Source organism: Bufo bufo, chromosome 6 (assembly GCF_905171765.1).
Source record: "Bufo bufo chromosome 6, aBufBuf1.1, whole genome shotgun sequence".
NCBI lineage: Eukaryota > Metazoa > Chordata > Amphibia > Anura > Bufonidae > Bufo > Bufo bufo.
Window position 1 is genome coordinate 95,821,279 of NC_053394.1, and position 20,743 is coordinate 95,842,021.

Below are 20,743 nucleotides of genomic sequence, written 5' to 3' on the forward strand. Positions count from 1 at the left end.
TAAGGGGGTTGGGACCCGTTGGGTGGTTAGAGGGGGAAGAATTAGGGAGGGGTTAATACTGTACTATCTCTAGCTGCACATTGTTTAAAAAAAAAAAAAGTAATTTGTAAAATACATTTGTGTTAGAAGTTATGCTTTTTTAATTTTTAGAATAATGATGCAGCCATTTTATTTAATGTATTTGTGCTAATTTCTGTGCTGTTGGAGGGGGGATGAGGGGCAGTATAACGCAATCTTTATATATTTTTTTTATACATATACAGATTGTGTAATACTGCCCCTCAACCCCCCTCCAACCAACACAGAAATTAGCACAAATGTATTAAATAAAATAGCTGCCTGTATCATTATTCTAAAAATTAAAAAAGCGCAACTTCTGACACACATACTTTGTATTTTACAGATTTTTATATATTTTTTATACATCTGCAAAATACAAAATATTTGTGTCAAACTAGGAATGTGCATAGTTTATTTTTTTAAAGTAACTTTTAGATGATAGACATTTTATTTTATTTCATACATACATTTGTGATGATTATTTTTCTTCTCTATATTCAAGGTACACTATAATCACCAGAACCACAACAGCTAAACGTAGTAGTTCTGGTGTCTATATCATGTCTCTGCAGGCTTTTTAATGTAAACACTGTCTTTTCAGGAAAAAGGCAGTATTTACATTACTGTCTATGAATACTTCTAGTGGCCACTCATCCGAGGTGCTTTGCTTCCTAGTCCAGTGTTGCACAACGTGGTGCAAAGGGTGAAGCCTAAAGAGGAAGGGGTGGGGTTTACAGAGGAAGGGGTTTGGCCTTGACAGGAAGGGGTGGGTCAAATTTGTTTTAGTGGGGTGCCCGAGTTTAGTCTCGCCTAGGGCAGCACAAAACGTAGATACACCACTGGTCACCACTCATCTCCTCCCCTTCCCCGCACAATGACCAGGTCACAGAGCATGTCTAGAAAACTCTCCTATAGAAGTCAATGAGAAGCATTTACTAAAGTATTTATGAATTGCCACTATTGTGGCGTAGAAAAAGCCACAAATTATGGCACATGCTGTAATTGCACCATAATTTGCGACTTTCACTTGTCTCATTCCTTTTACAAGTGGTGAGAAAAGTGGGCGGACTCAGTGTGCACTGTGTAAAACATAAACTTTTAGGGTCAGTCGATTCAGACACAACGCTTAGGTAAGTCCTACTGTCCAAATGTCCATCCACGGGTATCAGAGGACCCAGGGTGAGCCAAGAAAACATCCCCTATACCATTACTCCACCTGCCTGAACCTGACAGGAAGGATTTAATGACTTGTGCTGCTTATGCCAGACTCTGGTCCTCCCATCAGTATCTGGATTCTTCTGACTAGGCCGTGTTTTCCCACTGCTCAGTGATCCAATTTTTGCATTACTGTATTTTGTCCACTGGAGTCTTGCTTACCATTTGTTAATGGCCATGCAGCAGCAGTATTCATTTCATTACTCAGCCGCACAGACCTGCGACTTCTGACCACATCACGGTCACATTTTGGCCACAGCTCGGCCATGCGGTGGCTGTGGTATCTTACAACACCCCTAACCATTAATAGAAGAGTACAACTTGAAGGTCTATGGATTCTAGGGATTTTTAATTTTTTTTTGCATTCTCCAAAAAAGTAAGAAGACCAGTGTTACAGCAAGCCTAGAAGCCGCCATCAGATGTATCAGTGTCAGATGATTTTTTTTTCATTTTTTCTGCCTTTTTTTTCTAGGTTAATATCAAGGAAGTAAAGGATGAAGCATAACTACCTCATGACTTTAACAAAACTTAGTTAATGCTATATTTGACTCTGATTATTTTATGTAAATGGTTTATGTTATCTGATATCATCAGTCATTACTAGACCCAAAGCTGGACACGCACTTTAGATAGCAGCCCTCCCGACCCCTAATACATATGGTCGAGCTAACCATACACGTGTTCAGAATGGCAGCGACTTATCTCTTCTCTGAACAAGAGGATTGAGCATGTTGAAATCCAATATCCTGATCCTTCTTTCACCTGATTTCTGCCATTGGAGGAAAGTTGGGACACATGATACACATTAGATGGCTAAACATTAATATGTAGGGTCAGTTTAAACAAGGTCCAGTGGCTCCATGGGAACAGAACCCAACAGAACTTACCCTTATCTGTCTCCATCATATCTACACCCTTAGATTGGAGTACTCAATGAAGATATAAAAGTATAGGAAGGAAAACACAGTACAGCAACAAAATCATATGGGAATCACAATTGTGAACTTATGTTTCATGAACCATATAGTAATTTATCATTAATTTGGTACTTGATTATTGACTTACTCTGGCAGTGAAGTCCACAGCTGCTCCCCGGCTTATGAGCAAAGTTGCCACATTAATGTTCCCGTAATGTGCGGCTATGTGGAGGGGTGTGAAGCCACTCTGGAAAGACCAAACAAGAGCAATGTGAATTTTATGGATAGGGCAATTTTAGGGATGGAATTCATATAAGCAATATCATAAGCAAAGGCAATAACATCCAAAACCTGACACACACGAAACTTTAACAGTGTCCTGATCAATAGTCTCTAATCTGCTGCATTTGACTCATTACTGGCAGTTTATCTGTTATTCTTCTCAAGTCCAGCATACGACTACTTATTATTAGTTTATTGTACTGCATAATACTAGCTTATTTTATCACATAGTTCTAGATTATTGGATTACACAGCACTACATTATTCTATCACAAAGTTCTAGATTATTGGATTACACAGTTTTAGATTATTTTGTCCCATAGTTCTGGATTATTGGATCACACACACTACATTATTCTATCACAAAGTTCTAGATTATTGTATTACATAGTACTAGTTTATCCTATCCCTATCCCATAGAACTAGATTATTGGATTACATAGTTATTGATTATTCTATTACATAGAACTAGATTATTGTATTAGGTTGTACTAGATTATTCTATCACATAGTACTAGATTATTGTACTACATAGTACTAGTTTATGTATTGCATAGTACTAGATTAACGGATGACATGGTATTAGTGTATTGTATAAAGCTAAATGGAAGCACAGTGTAATAGGTTACTTAATGGTTATGTATACCTTTGAGGGAAAATTTTTATTATTATTGCATTTTACTCATTTTGGGCTAAAAATCTTTTTTTGAATTGGTCTTTATTAAAAAAAAATATTGAGCAGTTTTGTCACAAAGGGTAAACAGTTTTTCTAGCTGTGTGAATGGTACTTTCACTTTCACTTTGTAATAAACCTTATCTCTACATTACTAAGAGGTCATAAAATCGTATTTAAACCACAACCTTATCAGTAAGATAATGATTGAGCTTTAATGGGTGTTTATAAGGGCAGAGAGCAGAGATAAGGAGCCCGGAGAAAATACAAATCCTGCTACTAGATAAATCAGCCATGTTCAGAGAAAAGGAATCCAAATGAATCCAAAGACCAATTAAAAAATGATTTTTTGCTCAAAATGAGTATAATGCAATAATAGAAAAATTGCCCCCAAAGGTGTTCATAGCCTTTAAGGGATTGTGCCAAGTTTAATAGTTATCCACAGAATAGGGAATAATTACCACATCTGTCTAACCACTGGGACCCCTACAATCTCAACACTGGGAGTCCTGTTCCCCTGTCTAAATGGAACAACAGGTCAAGCAGGCTGCTCCATTCATTCTCTTTGGGATGATTGGAGGTTGATGAGCATCGGACAGTATACTGTATATAAATCACCGTAATCTTTTAGTAATCTTTTAGTTGGGACTCAGATTAAGGTTTTTGCTGCATTTTCTGATCACAGAGGGTCGGATTGGCCCACCAGAGTCTTAAAGGATCCTCTAATAGGTCCAAGCTCAGACTCCAAAGATCCAGCAGAAGAAAACCTCAGGCTTAACAAAGTGGGAATATACATATATATCTGCCTAATCTGCCTATATCTGGGTATTCCTACTGTAGAGATGTATGGCATATCCACAGTATATAATAAATAATATACAAATATCAGATCACTTTGGGTCTAAAGATGTGGATCACTTGTCCCACCTGGTGACCATTCACTCCTATGGGAGTTTAGAAAGCAGATAAGTGGGACCACCACTCAGAAGATATGTGTGGCTCCCGGAGGTGGAAACCATATGTCAGGATAACAATTACTTATGTGTGTAGTGATCCCTCATTTACATTTAATAGCAACAATGCTGCTATTTTACATACTGGAGCATGACTATGTAGTCTACTTAACAACCCATATATGTAACATGATGGTCACATATGGTGTGCTTGTCTATATGGATGAGATACATACATTGTACATCTATTGATGGGCCATGATCTCAGAGATCATCACCAGGTGACTGAATTTTAACATATTATGTGTCATGTTCCCTCTATGTTCTTCTTTGGGGTCAGGTTCCTGAATTCAATTTTGGAAGTCAAAACGAGGATTTAATTAAAAAAAGAGAATTCCGATCTATCTTTTATACTTTCTCTCCTTTTATAATCCGCTCCTGATTTTGGGTTCCAAAACTGCGTGAAGAAACCTGACCATGTGGCCCTACCCTTAGCATATCCTCACATTGGTGGCCTCCAAGTTGTGCTCCTCACATCCGTGGTGACCATCTAGACATGTCATTGTAGCATTGTCCATTTACCAGGAACTTCAGACTAACACCATGCAATCAGCCTTCAATTCATCCTTCAAACAATGTCTCTTATAAACTAGATGCAATTCGTAAAAAGAGGTAGCAAACATTTCAGCCATGCTAGCCGGTAAAGGGCTTTATAAGTGAGGTTCTGCCAAAGTCTGGTAGAGATCACTGGTTTGCTGACACCAGGTAAGTGCAAGTGTCATGCAGAAAAGCCTAATAGAAAAAACAGTCTAGGAAGCAGTGTGTCAGGACTGTCTCCAGCTTGGGACCAAGCCAATCAAATATTTACGAGGACGTCACCAGCGTTATGTGACATTCCGAGAATTTATCGTTCCGTTCTCGTTCTTTACTGCAGACAGCCCAGTTTACAGTATTGCCTCCTATTGCACATGCTACCTTATAGTCTAAAGCAAATCAATACTACATAGGAGGCAACACAAAGAAGATAAGGAGAAAGCAGCGGCAGTGCTAGAGTATGAGCAAGTGACTGCGTGTACATATATATACCTCTGTTGTCCTATTCACCATCACCTATGTTTACACATTGGGAAGCACAGAAGGGGAAAAGAATGAATGGTTAGTCCACCAGTGATGATATGGATGACAATGACTTGATGATCATAGTATGGGGTGTGGGGTGATCACAAGGCAGGCACAGAAGAGGCGTTACATCTTAAAGATGCATGTTAGCAAGTAATTCTGCAGGCCTTATCATGCAGGTTAGACAGAACCTGCTATGGGGTGATACTACTAGGGTGTTATGCTATACTAGATTAGCGTGTCCCTATGGTATCAAAACTGTAATTTACAGATTGATTTATTATCTAAGGGCAAAGGTGCTAAGCACAAAACGGGTCATTTAAGATGGTACGAAACTAAGGTGGCCCCTTAACACAAAGCTGAACCTGCATTAGGCTTGGAGTCGACAGACACTGAGGTCGTCTACACAAAAAGTTCTAGATTTTTCTTGGACATCCAGAAGGTAATGCTGGCTCCTGTCTCACCAATGGAGTATGTGTGGAGGTTTCCCTTTAATTAAGAATAACTTTAAAAAAAAACTGGTTACAGGGAAAAGGTGAAAACTATTACTACAGTATAGTAATGGATTACAAACAACTACCATCCAGTGCACAAATAACAGCACTGTACAATGTCCTAATAGGACTGCCATATAGCGCATACAATGCTGCTATACAGTGTCACAATACTTCCCTAAATAACCAGGTTAATTTCATTTGATGCTGCAGAGAAGGGCTCAACAATCTCTAACACTCCAGCTGTTGTGAAAGTACAACTCCCAGCATGCACACTTGCTCGGCAATTCTCAAAACAACAATGAAAGTGAATAGCGCATGCTGGGAGTTGTAGTTAAAACAACAACTAGAGTGCCTGAGATTGCTGACCTCTGCATCAAAGTCACGTGCGCCCCCAAAATGAACTGTTCTGGGGCCTTTCCTTTCTTTGCCCGTCCTATAACCCAGTGGCTCTACGCTGCCATAAATTTACCCTTTTTAAAGAACCATATGTTTATGGAATCCTTCATGATCAAAGAGCACCTGTCAGCAGGACCAACCCAATTCTAAAAGACATACTGCCTGGTAAGGTCGATCTTGCTAATTGAGAACAGTATCTGTCTTGTGAAAATCGGTTACAACCTTCCTGAGAAAATGGATTGTATTTTTTAAGCAAATGAGCTTCAGTCTACCGAGGGGTGTCGGCAGCACTGAAAAGTGGAGGCGCTGAGATGCGCGGAGGGGCTAGGCCCTCATTTCACTGAAGCCTCAACTGAAGTCTTTTTTTTTCTCTGGAATGACACAACCCATTTTCATAAGGGTACTTTCCCATTTGCTTTAAACTTTTCCGGTATTGAGTTCCGTCCTAGGGACTCAATACCGGAAAAAAACTGATCAGTTTTATCCTAATGCATTCCGAATGGAAAGCAATCCGTTCAGGATGCATCAGGATGTCTTTAGTTCAGTCACTGTACGGTTTTTGGACGGAGAAAATACCGCAGCATGCTGCAGTATTTTCTCCGTCCAAAATTCCCGGAACACTTGCTGGAATGGCGGATCCGGCCTTTTTTATATTGAAATGCATTAATCCTGGATCTGGCCCCAAGTGTTCCGAAAAACGGATCCGGTTTTGCGGTCTGCGCGTACGCAGACCTTTAAAAATGTGAAAAAGATAAATACCGGATCCGTTTTTCTGGATGACAACTGGAGAGACGGATCCGGTATTGCAATGCATTTGTGAGACAGATCTGCATCTGGATCCGTCTACAAATGGTATCCGTTTGCATACAGATTGCCGGATCCAGCAATCACCAGGATCAACCCTATTGGGCAGTATGCTTGGTTTAATGGGGTTGATCCTGCTGACAGGTGCTCTTTAAAACCAAGGAGGAAACACTGATGTGCTATGCTGGTGGAGCTTCTTCAAACCATTATGTGAATTGCATGTGGTATAGTCTGGCACTTTTATAGGCTTAGGTCATCTACAGGTTAGGGTTACTGATGTGTGCCAATACTACCGCAAGATAGGTTCATCCACTGGGTAAATTGTACAAATGTGCAATATTCAGAATATCTCTATAGATAATACCAGCTGCTGTGCCCATCCATAAAAGACCCACGTGCCATACAAATATATGTTTCTGCTAGTTCAGTGTGCCTGTAGTTGGCTTAGGTTTTATGATATTTCCACTATAGTTGTTCACCATGTCTGTCATACTACTGTACAGTACAGACCAAAAGTTTGGACACACCTTCTCATTCAAAGAGTTTTCTTTATTTTCATGACTATGAAGGCATCAAAACTATGAATTAACACATGTGGAATTATATACATAACAAACAAGTGTGAAACAACTGAAAATATGTCATATTCTAGGTTCTTCAAAGTAGCCACCTTTTGCTTTGATTACTGCTTTGCATGCTCTTGGCATTCTATTGATGAGCTTCAAGAGGTAGTCCCCTGAAATGGTCTTCCAACACTCTTGAAGAAGTTCCCAGAGATGCTTAGCACTTGTTGGCCCTTTTGCCTTCACTCTGCGGTCCAGCTCACCCCAAACCATCTCGATTGGGTTCAGGTCCAGTGACTGTGGAGGCCAGGTCATCTGGCGCAGCACCCCATCACTCTCCTTCATGGTAAAATAGCCCTTACTTTCAAAGTTTTCCCAATTTTTCGGCTGACTGACTGACCTTCATTTCTTGAAGTAATGATGGCCACTAGTTTTTCTTTATTTAGCTGCTTTTTTCTTGCCATAATACAAATTCTAACAGTCTATTCAGTAGGACTATCAGCTGTGTATCCACCTGACTTCTCCTCAACGCAACTGATGGTCCCAACCCCATTTTTAAGGCAAGAAATCCCACTTATTAAACCTGACTGGGCACACCTGTGAAGTGAAAACCATTTCAGGGGACTACCTCTTGAAGCTCATCAAGAGAATGCCAAGAGTGTGCAAAGCAGTAATCAAAGCAAAAGGTGCCTACTTTGAAGAACCTAGAATATGACATCGTTTCAGTTGTTTCACACTTGTTTGTTATGTATATAATTCCACATGTGTTAATTCATAGTTTGATGCCTTCAGTGTGAATCTACAATTTTCATGGTCATGAAAAGAAAGAAAACTCTTTGAATGAGAAGGTGTGTCCAAACTTTTGGTCTGTACTGTATGTCAGATACCACGCGCTTTTCCAAATATGTGTGTGTGTCCTCTAATACAGTTTTTGCATCTGAGAGGTGCTGACGTGAGCAGATTGAGTTGGCACATGCACTGCACAAACTAAAAGTAGATAATAAGAAATCAACTTAACTGGCAACTTAAAATTGTGCCCAGAAACTTTTAGAACAGAAAGACTAAGTAAACCAAATTGTATGTTGGGTGGAAGCGATGGAGATTAATAGAAGGAAGGGCTTGCAATGCTTCTTTGGGAGATGCTTTGCTGGAAGATATCTGACTGTATTATAACATGCACACTATTGCGTCTCTGAAAACCACGTTAATACAACAAACCTTGGATTCCACGTCAGCATTGTGGTCATTCTGCAAGAGAAGAGCTGCTGCTTTCGTGTCGTCCTTCCGGGCAGCAATGTGTAAAGCCGGCAGTCGGACTTTTCCTTTTGTGTCATTTTCAAGAAGAAGAGAAACCACTTGGTCATGGCCTTGTTGAAGGGCAACTGCCAGAGGTGTGAACCCATCCTGAGGAAGAAAACAAGTTCATTCCAAATTAAGAAGAAAAAAACCCTACAGCCATAGACACTGAAGATGTCCTTCATGTAAAGCAGGGGTAGCTAGGGTAGAGAGTATAACTTAACCTAGGGAAGAAACGTAACTAATTGTGGTGGTTCCTACAATACTTGTATACTTGCTACCTATCATAGTTTATTAGTCAGGCAATACCTAATATATTATGGCATACATATTCATTTATAGCCCTTCATCTATGGAAATGTCACTGCAGTCACCTGAGGTGGCTTGCACTGTTGCTGATCCAGCTAAATGTAGAGCAGCCATGGAAACTAGTAAAAGAACAGTTAAAAATGCAGTTGGCAACTGTTGTGTTCCTGTTCTTTGACTGCCCAGTCTGGGACATGGGTGCTTTTTATGTCTTCATGTGGCTCGGGGAAGCTCCAGAGCCATAACTGTCCATATAGGGACAGTTAGGTCACTGAAGCTTGGCCGAGGATGTATGTGTCTGACTGAGGCTGTGACAACACTCATAGTGTCCTTTTTATATATGTGTATTCTACGATGCTTTTCCAAACCTTCTCTTTTGTGTTATACTGACATATGCCAGCCAGATGTAGGCTAAAAGCACAATGTTTTGGCCATCATCAGGCCAATGGAGGCATATGGACACATTTAACCTTTATATCAGAAGCTTTCCTGGTATACCGGCTAAACCTAAACAAAAATATAATGTAAGCTGCTAAGATGGCAGTAAGCAGTATTATAAAGATGAATGTCCAGGTCATCATTTTTAAAAAGAAGTTCTTAAAGGACATTCCAGCTCTCTTCTACTGATGACCTATCCTGCAGATCCTCACCAATCTTTTTCGGGCATCCATCAGCACTGAAAACTAAACAGTGGATGAAGCTTGAAGCAGAAGGCTCTGTCCATGGTCATGCCAATATACTGCAGCTCGGTTTCCATTTACTTGACCGAAAGGAAAGGTCATTATTATGAATAAGCTGGAATACCACTTTAAATATTATACAACCACGTCCATAAACAGTAAAACTAGACGATACATTGTGTACAGTATGTTTTCTGATGTCACAGGGACTTTGAATCAGGATATCATCTTACCATGGCATTAAAAAGCCCATTCAGGAACAATTTGTCCAAGTACAACTCTTACCTCCGTCGCAAGACTTTGACTTGCTCCATTGTCTAGCAAAAATTTTACAACGTCCAAGTGGTTCTCCTGTGCTGCCATATACAGCGGAGTGAAGCCATTCTAAAAGAAAAATAATCATACAAAATGAATACTTTGTATTTTGCTCTATGCTATTGTGTATTGTACTCTACAATGCAATTGCATCTCTTGGATGTAGATATGCCCCTTTTTTTTTTACCATTAGGGAATTCATAAAAAAATCTTTCCCTTCGCACCTCAAAGAAACGTTGTGTAGGGGCTGGTAAAGCATTCTATAATTCTATATTCTGGCTAAGAATTAGTTGACAGCTTTGCAACCATGTGGAGCCTCTGGGGCTGAATTCATATTTTCATCCCTACTGCCTTTGTCTCCTGGGCAAATCCTGGTTAGGTTGTGGAACGTTGTCCTACAGGTTGACAGACTTTTTATTTTTTCTGCACAACTTATGCCAAAACCATGGACATCCCAAAAATTTGATGGATAAATTGGAAAAACAATAATAATTGATAGAGATTATAGGTAATACATGTCTATAGCTCAGAATACTGATAAGAACTCATTACCAGCATTTACCATGAGCTGTAAAATGATGATAATTACCACCAAAATAATCTAGTCAAGTACCATCAGCCTTAAAAAAATCACTGACATGTTTATGTTTGTTCACAGCACGGCTATTTTTACAGACTGTCCAAAAATTTCTAGACGGTTGGCAACCCTGCTTGACAGCTGTCATCCCATGGTTCAAATAGAAGAAGAAGTCAGTAGAGCTGATGGTATACGAACGATAATATACTACATTACGTTTATATTAATTGTGAGTAACCAGGTGACAACTTAAGGGCCCTTACATGGGCCAAGAATCGCAGAGATTATTGCTAACGAGCGTTCATAGTAACACTTATTAGCGATGATTGGGCGGTGTACATGTACCCCCGATTACCCGATGACCAAGCAAAACGCTCATTCGTCAGGTAATCCAATCGTTCGTGTGCACGTAAAAGTGATCGTTTACCGCCAGATCCTGCTGTGTAAACATGATCTCCTGCCGGCAAACACTGAGTCTTTATGAGGAAGAGCGATGGCATTAGTGATCGCTCCTCCCCATGCTCTGGAGGAGATCGCTGCATGTAAGCAGCTGTGACAGTTACAGGGAGACAGCAGCAGCAGGAAGAACATAACCCCTGAGAAAGGACATGCCCACTGAGTTGTGATAGGGAGCAGGGGCGTAACTATAGGGGAAGCGGCTGCTTTGGGGCCCTGACCCAGAAGGGGCCCATCCAGAAAGAGGAGGACTAAAAGATTTTGTCAGGGCCCCCTCAACAGTATTACACAATGAAATTATATACAGTGACAGTATAGACAGTGTAGAAAACGGATGGAACAGCTGCCGAGCCTGGTCTGAGAGAGCGATCTTTACTAGCCACAGGAATGGGGGCGGCATGAAAGGAAGGGGTTGCAAAATAGTTTGCTGTGGGGCCCAGTCATTTCTAGCTACGCCACTGATAGGGAGAGAGACCTGCAGCAGAAAGAACACGCTACCTGAGCAGCTAGCATCTAGCAGAGCAATTGTAGTGATGAGTGGGGAGATCACTGGATCCTTGTGAGGTACAGAGCTGGTTCTAGCTTTGTTAGAAAGACATTGTCATGTAGTAGATGATGTATGTTTTTAATTTTTTACATTATGCATGGTATAACCCCTTTGACTGTGGATGCAACCATTTAAGGACATTTTGGGCTCATGCATATGACCATATTTTTTGTCCGCACCTGATCCAGATTTTTTGCAGATCAGATGCAGACCCATTAATTTCAATGGGGCCACAAAGAATCCATCCGTATATCCGTTCCACGGCTCAGCAAAAAGGATAGAACATGTTCTATTCTTGTCCATATTGCAGATGTGTACAGGCATTTGTACAATAGTGCCGTACACGCGATATGGGAGGTGCGGCGGGTATCCGTGTTTTGCAGATCTTTGGTTTGCGGCAGGGGCGTCGTTAGGTCAAAACATTTGTGGCTGGAGCCCCGGATGTTTTGTCCAGTGCCCTGAATGTTTATGCTGGTGGGAATTTTTTTAGTTTTTTTTATTAGGCTATTCCTAGCCTGGGCAATCCCACAGTCATCCCCCAGCCCCCCTTGTACTTGTTCTGCTACTTGCAGGCTGCGCGGGCATGAGCTCAGAACTTCAGTCACTTCGGTCCGCAATTCTGTTCAGCGGTGCGTGATTCCGCGAGATTCGCCGCGGGAGGTCACGGTTCTCGCGGGATCACACGCCGCAGAACAGAATTGCGGACCGAAGTGGATGAATTTCTGAACTCATGCCTACGCAGCCTGCAAGTAGCGCAACAAGTACAAGGGGGGTTGATGGGTTCCAAGTTCTGTGATTGGTTTATAGTTGAGGGGTTTGCTTAATTTTAAATTAGGCTGACCATAGGCTAGGATGATCTGTGGGGTTGCCCAGGCGGCTAGGCCCTTCACTGTAGTTATTAACCCCTTTCAGCAGTCCCCCATTCACTGAAGGGGGGACTGCTGAAAGGAGTTAATAACTACTGTGAAGGCCCCCCCCCACCGGTGGCGATAAGGGCGTGGCTTTATGAGGTGGGGGCGTGGCTTCATGTAGGCTCGTGCCCCGAATGTCTTCAGACCCTAGCAACACCCCTGGTTTGCGGACTAAAATTGATAAAGTCATGTACATGAGGCCTTAAAGTATAAAACAACTGTCATCGTCTTTTGCTTCATGTCTGGTCGGTCACCTTAGCAGCACATCAAGATGCATGTTTTAAGAAATTTCCAGTTCTAAAACCTTTCAAAAAGACCACTGAGAAGCCCACCCTATTATGCAGACCAGATTTTCTATTTCACTATATAAACAATGAGTAAGATAAATCATGCAGTTATAGAAGACATCTGAAAATCTAAGAGTCAAAAACATACTACAGGATACATATACTGTACGTCATGTCATTTTATGCCATACCACACTGGGATCTAAAGTCAGAGCTTAGGGCACAGCTTAATCTTTTCCAAGTGACACTGACATGTTCCTGACATGTTCTGCGCTTGGTTCTTGCCTCTGTGATTAAAATAGGATTAAGGGGAATACTGTGGAAAATTCCTGTAAGAGCCCTGATGTACGGTTACAACGGAGAGATTAGCCAGGAATGCGTTTCATAGATTGTTAGGAGAAGCCATTACCTCACATTGGCTCAGATTGGGCAGATGGTGTCCAGATTACCCACATTCACTACATCACTCACCAAAAAGGCCCACAGGATGAAGGTTTTGTACAGCTTTAAATATGGGAAAAACTGTTTATCGATCATTACCCAATGAACACAAGATTCTGGAAATCCATATCTCCTATACATCTATAAAAGGAGAAGCAGATCTTAAAGGGGTTTTCGGCCTTTTTCTTTTGTTACTGATGACCTATCCTTAGCTGTTTGAGAAGGCAATGTAGCTCACAGTAGCGCCACGGCCTTCTCTCAGCTCACCAAGCACGGCTTTGTACATTGTATGGCAGTTGTACTTGGTATCACAGCTCAGCCCTATTCACTTCAATAGGACTGAGATGCGCCTAAGCCATATGACCGATGAACATGATGTCACTGGACTACAAAAAGCTGAGAGAAGGCCGCAGCGCTACTGCAAGTGCTGGTACCTTCTCAAACAACTGATCACTGGGGGTCATGTGTGTCGGACCCCCACTAATCAGATACTGATGACCTATCCTGAGAATAGGTCATCAGTAAAAAAAAAAACTAAAGGGACACTACACCTCTATATACATACAGTACAGACCAAAAGTTTGGACACACCTTCTCATTCAAAGCGTTTTCTTTATTTTCATGACTATGAAGGCATCAAAACTATGAATTAACACATGTGGAATTATATACATAACAAACAAGTGTGAAACAACTGAAAATATGTCATATTCTAGGTTCTTCAAAGTAGCCACCTTTTGCTTTGATTACTGCTTTGCACACTCTTGGCATTCTCTTGATGAGCTTCAAGAGGTAGTCCCCTGAAATGGTTTTCACTTCACAGGTGTGCCCTGTCAGGTTTAATAAGTGGGATTTCTTGCCTTATAAATGGGGTTGGGACCATCAGTGACGTTGAGGAGAAGTCAGGTGGATACACAGCTGATAGTCCTACTGAATAGACTGTTAGAATTTGTATTATGGCAAGAAAAAAGCAGCTAAGTAAAGAAAAACGAGTGGCCATCATTACTTTAAGAAATGAAGGTCAGTCAGTCAGCCGAAAAATTGGGAAAACTTTGAAAGTAAGGGCTATTTGACCATGAAGGAGAGTGATGGGGTGCTGCGCCAGATGACCTGGCCTCCACAGTCACCGGACCTGAACCCATGGGATGGTTTGGGGTGAGCTGGACCGCAGAGTGAAGGCAAAAGGGCCAACAAGTTCTAAGCATCTCTGGGAACTCCTTCAAGACTGTTGGAAGACCATTTCAGGGGACTACCTCTTGAAGCTCATCAAGAGAATGCCAAGAGTGTGCAAAGCAGTAATCAAAGCAAAAGGTGGCTACTTTGAAGACATATTTTCAGTTGTTTCACACTTGTTTGTTATGTATATAATTCCACATGTGTTAATTCATAGTTTTGATGCCTTCATAGTCATGAAAATAAAGAAAACTCTTTGATTGAGAAGGTGTGTCCAAACTTTTGGTCTGTACTGTATATAAAATATTCATCTTAGATACAGGGGCGTAGCTAATGGCTCAGGGGCCCTGGTGCAAGAGTTCAGCTTAAGCCCCCTTCCCCGAGTGCTTTGTGGCCAGGGGCAGGGGAGTACATAGTCTTCGTGCTGCCTAAGCAAAAAATTGAAATGGCACCCCTTAGCCCCCATGACAATTTCTTGACCTAGCCCCTTCCCTCCAGCCAGTGGTGTAACTTGAAGATTTTGGGCCCCACTACAGAATCTATGAGAGAGCCCTCCCAGCATGCACTTTCTATAATACCAGTGTCTTCTCATGTGGCACAAGGGTCTTTGGGTTCCCTCAGGATCCTGGGCCCGGTAGCGACTGATACCTCTGCACCCCCTATAGCTACGCCCCTGCTTAGATATACCTGCAAGACTGTCAACAAGCTGCAACAGCAAGCAGTTTTGCTGAAATCTTGCAGGCAGGCAGACAGGAACCCTTTACTCTCTGCCTCCACATCTTTGGCTGTGGACTAACTGTGTGCACCAGCATGACATCGCAAAACCAGAAGTTTGGGGGAAGGGGATCGGCTTAGTCCCTACTTACTATAATGGAGTGTGGAGCTGTGTAGAACCTTATGCAGCAAAAGTGAACACTTCCAGGATCTGTCACAGATTAAAGGGGTTTTCCAAGATTTAGATATTAATGGCCTATCCTCAGGATAGGTCATTAATATCAAATTGGTGGGTTCTGACGCTCCTCACCCCCACCAATAAGCTGTTGTGAGTAGCTACAAGCACCAGAACGCTCCGCTACAGCTCAGATCCCATTCACTTGTGCTGCCAGTTCCGTCCACTGTATAAATTCCAGCACCAGTGCTGTCCAAAACAGGTGATCGTTGGGGGTGATGGGTGTTGAACCATCAGGATAGGCCATCAATATCTAAGTACTAGAGCAATCTTTTACACCTGATTGCTGAAGGTCCTAGCAGTGGGACACCATTTTATTTTGGAATATCCTTTTCACAAAGTGGATAATATATTGAGGGCTGCATATTAAGTATCCTTTTGCACAAGTGCCAAAATAAATATTTACTAGCAGTGTAATCACCAGTAGTGATGAGCAGCATAGGCAATATTCATTTTCACGAATTTTTCGCATAATATCCGCAATAAATTATCTCCAGTCATTATTTTCGCGATTGCGCAAATTGGCCCTAATGATGCGCATTTTTTTTGCGCAATACGTGCAACTTCACATTTTATCAGGTCTGAGTAGATATTACTGATTGGTGCACTAAGTATTGTTGTGACATCACTGCACTATGTCTGTAGCATGTATGTATTGTAAGAAGGTACAAAGTACGTGTCTCCGAGGTTCCTGGCCTCGGTGGAGTAAGAGACAGTTTTTATGTGTCAGCAGCAGTTGCTGTTTGACACCTTGATACTTAGTATGGCTGTAATAGCTGATCCGGGATGGCTCTTACTGGGAGTAGTCAAAGTGCTGGGTGGGTGACTACTCCCCATGTTCCAGGCTGGGTTTTGGCAGGCATAAAAACCAGCCAGCACTGCCAGGTGGGGAGGATTACCTCCGTCTGACAGTGGAGCTCAGGAGGTCTGTGTGTTGTGATCTGAGGGCTGTGTTGGGATCCGCGGCTTCAGCCGGGCTGGAGGGCTCAGACCCCTGTGAGGGCGAACAGGCGGCCTAATGCCTGCCTGTGGACTTGACAAAGCAGAACTTCCAACAGAGTGTGAAGTAACACCCAGGAAAAAAAGGTGACTGTTTTGTGTATGAACTTTTCATGTGTGTGAACGATCACCAAGCAATTAGCATTTTTGTTTTGCTTTAGGCTACATGCACACGACCGTTGTGTGTTTTGCGGTCCACAAAACACGGATGGCATCCGTGTGCGTTCCGCAATTTGCGGAACGGCTTGGACAGCCATTAATATAACTGCCTGTTCTTGTCCGCAAAACGGACAAGAATAGGACAGGTTATATGTTTTATGCGGACCACGGAACGGAGCAACGGATGCGGATGTACTACATAGTGAATACTTTGAGCTGAACTCACAGCATTCAACAGCTCAACTAAGAAATTAAAATTGACTGGATTATCGGGTTGAGAGGATTTTAAATGCTGTTTGTCAACCTACTCTTGTAAGTATATTAAAGGAATTGTATGCAAAAGTGAATAGCGGTGTTGCACTATTGGAGTTTTTATGCTCTAGCAGATTACAAAAGAAACAAGAAAATCGGGTGAAGTTCCATGAAAAGTGTGATTTTATGTGCCTAACTCCTACCTTCCCCTGTGAGTATAACAGCTGAAGCGCGTGTGAGGGGCTTATACAGTACTTCACTATTAGTACGCTTCCCTCCGCAGGAGCTGTAGTGAGAGGAGGAACTTTGGAATTTGGTGTTCATTCACTACCTGTACAGCCGGATGATTCGAAATTAAGAAGATTGATTAGTGGATGCAAACAGTGCCAGGACCGGAAGATGGAGAGAGCGGAGGCAGTGGGGACCACCTGAGCGGCATGGAGCAGGTAAGTATTAATATTTTGTTTCAGGGGCCATGATGCAGGAACTTGTTAAAAATAATTTTTACTGGAAACCCCCAATTAAATTAGTATCTGCAATATGCCAACTTTAAAGGAGGTCTGTTGCATGGTCATAACTGCTGAAAGAGCTAGGTTGGGACTGAAGCAGTACAAACATACTATTGTGGAGTTTTTATTATCAAGGAGAGTGTGAATATGAACTTTTATTATGCCAGGCACTGCTCCTGCAGGTGCCCAGAAGGTGGAGCATCACTGTGATGTGCTCCCATAGCCTGTACCTTCTGCTGTACCTTCTGGTTTGATGCTACGTGTGTCACTCAGAGCAGCTCACTATAGAGAGAAGCACCACCTCCTGACACTTGCAGGAGTGGTGACCTGCAGAATAAAAGTTCATATTCACACTACCCCTGATAACAAAAGCTCCACAAAAAGAATGTTTGTCTAGCTCTCCACAGCCTCTATCAAGCTCTGTCTGCAGTTATGCCTGTCCAAAACTGCTAACAGACTCCCATCAAAGGGATCTGTTTGCCAAGACAGTCTACCTTTACATTTGGGGATCTGTACAATGACAAATCAAAGCTGAACTAGTGAGTGCAAAGCCACAAATGACAATCAGATACCCAGACATCAGCCCCGACCCCAAATTTGAAAAAAGAGAATCCAGACCTTTTTCATTTGCACTTTAGCGGCCACTCAGATAAGCTATTATTCTACTCAAATGAGTTTGGGTGCCGCAGCTGTCATCCTCACATTAAACTAGCTTCCTCAAACAGCTGAACAAAGATCTGGAACAAGGCAACTACTGTAGATGAGTTGAAGGTCATGAAGGTCCCGGCAGCGTGGGGTTCTCGTAACTGCCAATCAAGTCATTAGGAGAGAGGGGATTTTAGTAACTGACACTGAATGCCTCCATAAGCTGGTTTTGCAATTTAATACGTTTCTGTAGCCAAGAAAAATGTTTCTGTCTGTTCTGCGCTTACACTCTCACTTTTTCATTATCCATTTAGACTATGTAAGAATGTAGTTTGCACAACTGTACTGAAGGACCAGCTCAGAACTTGCAACTGAAGCATGGCTACTAGAATCCTTAAAGGGTATTCCCATCTCAAAAAGTGATGGTATATCATGAATGGGGTTTAACTTTGGGGACCCTGACTAACCCTTAGAATAAAGGGGCTACTCTTCTGTTTTAGTGTTCCTTGCTCTAAGGGCACCAAAAAAAAAAACATTCCTTTTCTTAATGTGGATAATTTTCTACGCAGAAATTATCCACATCAATGGGAGCGTCATACAAATGTGTGCCTAACGAGAACGAGGCCTTAAGGCTCCCATAGACATTAGTGTATTGCCTCCCAAACCTCCCAATGTGTGTGGGAACAGCCCAACAGCCCAATGTGTGTGGGAAGCTCCCGACTTTCCCCTGACAGATGATGTTGGGGAAGAGAAGGATCAGACTATTTTTGACGATCCTTTTGTTCCCCAGGGAGCTAAACTGGTGCTAGAAGTGTCCGGTAGCAGCTTTCTCCACTCTCCCCATTGAATACACATACTTATTCAGCTGAACTGAACGTGGATGTGGATGGCCGCAACAGCTATTAGATGTGTATGGCCGCGTTTTGGGTAATTTCACCAGATAAGATGATATAGAAGGATAGATAGTTTAGTTCTATATTATTTAGATGCTTCTTAATTCTTTCTTGCATTGTTCTGTCAAGTTCTGATTTTACCGTGTTGCTCTACTTAACACAATGAATAAACACAGAATATATTTCCAGACTAGATAGAAATCCAATGAAAGGCCATACAGAAGAAAGCGGAGGAGTCACAGGACTTGTGTCCTCTTATATGGCTGAATAATATTAATGTACAGTGGCCCACACAATAGTGGTTGGCAATCTCCCACGCTGGTGCCAGCTCAGCGTTTCTTTCACTGCTGACTTGACAAAGATTTTCCTTCTTTCCCAGTAATTTATGATAGATTTCTGACATTTAGTTCTCAGATATTATTTTGAGCGATGAGTAATAGATAAAATTTCCTAGACTACACAAAGATTACTGCATTGTGTGTATATTTCTTAATGCATGAGATTATTTTGACAGAAACTGTAAAATTGTTTCTAACACATCTCCAAGCAATGCTGAACTTTATGTTTTCGTGATACGTGTACTATAATGGATGCTGCTTTTAGTGATCTGTAGTCAATGCACATCATAGTCTTTGAGGGTCTTGTTTTCCTTCTTGTAAAGTCTGTGACTACATTCTTGGCACAATGCTACACATCCTTCCTGTACCAGGAGAGTTACATACGTGAACATGGAACGGATTTTCCCAATTTAAACACGATTATCTCAGAATATTCTATTGGCCATAAGTTATTATGTTACAGGCCGTTCATTTCAAAAGGCACCACAAAAAAAGCAAGGGTATTCATAGAGTCACACTATGGACTTGGATAGAAGGGGCTCAGTCCTGGTTGGCTATAGGGTGTCATATTTCTCTGTAGGCCTATATTATTTGTGCTTCCCCCCTCCCCCTTTTACGTATGCCACTACAAAGAGGAAATCTATATTATCTAGAAGCAAGTACATACAAAAAATTCCATAGCTTACCTGCGACTGTGCATTGACGTTTGCGCCATTTGTTACTAAAATTCTTACGACTTCTCTTTGTCCAGCCAGTGATGCTATGTGAAGGGCTGTGTTTCCTTTCTGTAAAAAGGAACATGAATAAAATATGACTTTTTTTATATTATTCCAAACTATATTACATTTAAAGGCTTAAATCAGAAAATAAAAACTGTTTTGCTACCTAAAAGCATTTCTCACAAATTTTTTAAAGCAATCTGTCCTAGAATGTGAGCAGGACTGGTGGCCTCCACTTGCAGAGCTACCTAGGAGGGAGTGAGGAGACACTACACTGCTATACAATATATGGTAATGGTGCGTTCCTGTCTACGATATGCCATCATGGCTGAGCAGCCTGACAGGAACGCTCATCAATACTGTATGCAGTATATCCAAGTGCCAGAATGTAGTGTGAAGTGAGGTCCCACCCTTCACCCTAGATAGCTATGCAAGTGGTGGAAACCAGTCCTACTCACACTATAGGACAGGTTACTTGTGGCCATTTCCCAGAGGAGCATTTTAATGGAGTTGTTTGGCACTGGTGGTTGTTGATTGTTCTTGAAGTTCTTTTTTATGAAGAACTTTAAGAAAAAGGAGCAAATGCAGCACTACATATTGCATCAGCCTCTTGAGATCCTGTCACAGTGATGAGACATTTCACCATCGTTTCAGGTTGCCCCTTTACCCTTACTGCAATGCCCATGGGAAGTACCATTCAGCTTGAAGAGACCGATAAACAGAGGAGACATTGGCTGCACCAATTAAGACTGAAATGTGCAACACAATACTTCTGTCAAGAGGGCTTATGAATTGGTGAACATATGAACTGG

General features: G+C 41.7%; 1 protein-coding gene across 8 annotated transcripts in view; it reads right to left on the reverse strand.

The window, feature by feature from the left end:
• ANK3 (ankyrin 3) overlaps nucleotides 1-20,743 on the reverse strand; it is a 753,651-nt gene that overhangs the window by 230,048 nt on the left and 502,860 nt on the right. For 5 of the 8 annotated variants that reach the window (XM_040437293.1, XM_040437301.1, XM_040437297.1 and 2 more), the window contains 4 exons: nucleotides 19,899-19,997; nucleotides 10,047-10,145; nucleotides 8,698-8,883; nucleotides 2,341-2,439 (listed from right to left, as the gene is read on the reverse strand). In XM_040437293.1, the coding sequence (XP_040293227.1) occupies nucleotides 2,341-2,439; nucleotides 8,698-8,883; nucleotides 10,047-10,145; nucleotides 19,899-19,997 (483 nt within the window). Of the gene's footprint in view, nucleotides 1-2,340; nucleotides 2,440-5,186; nucleotides 5,211-8,697; nucleotides 8,884-10,046; nucleotides 10,146-19,898; nucleotides 19,998-20,743 lie in introns of all 8 variants that reach the window. The other 3 variants (XM_040437300.1, XM_040437296.1, XM_040437294.1) reach the window with 1 other exon arrangement.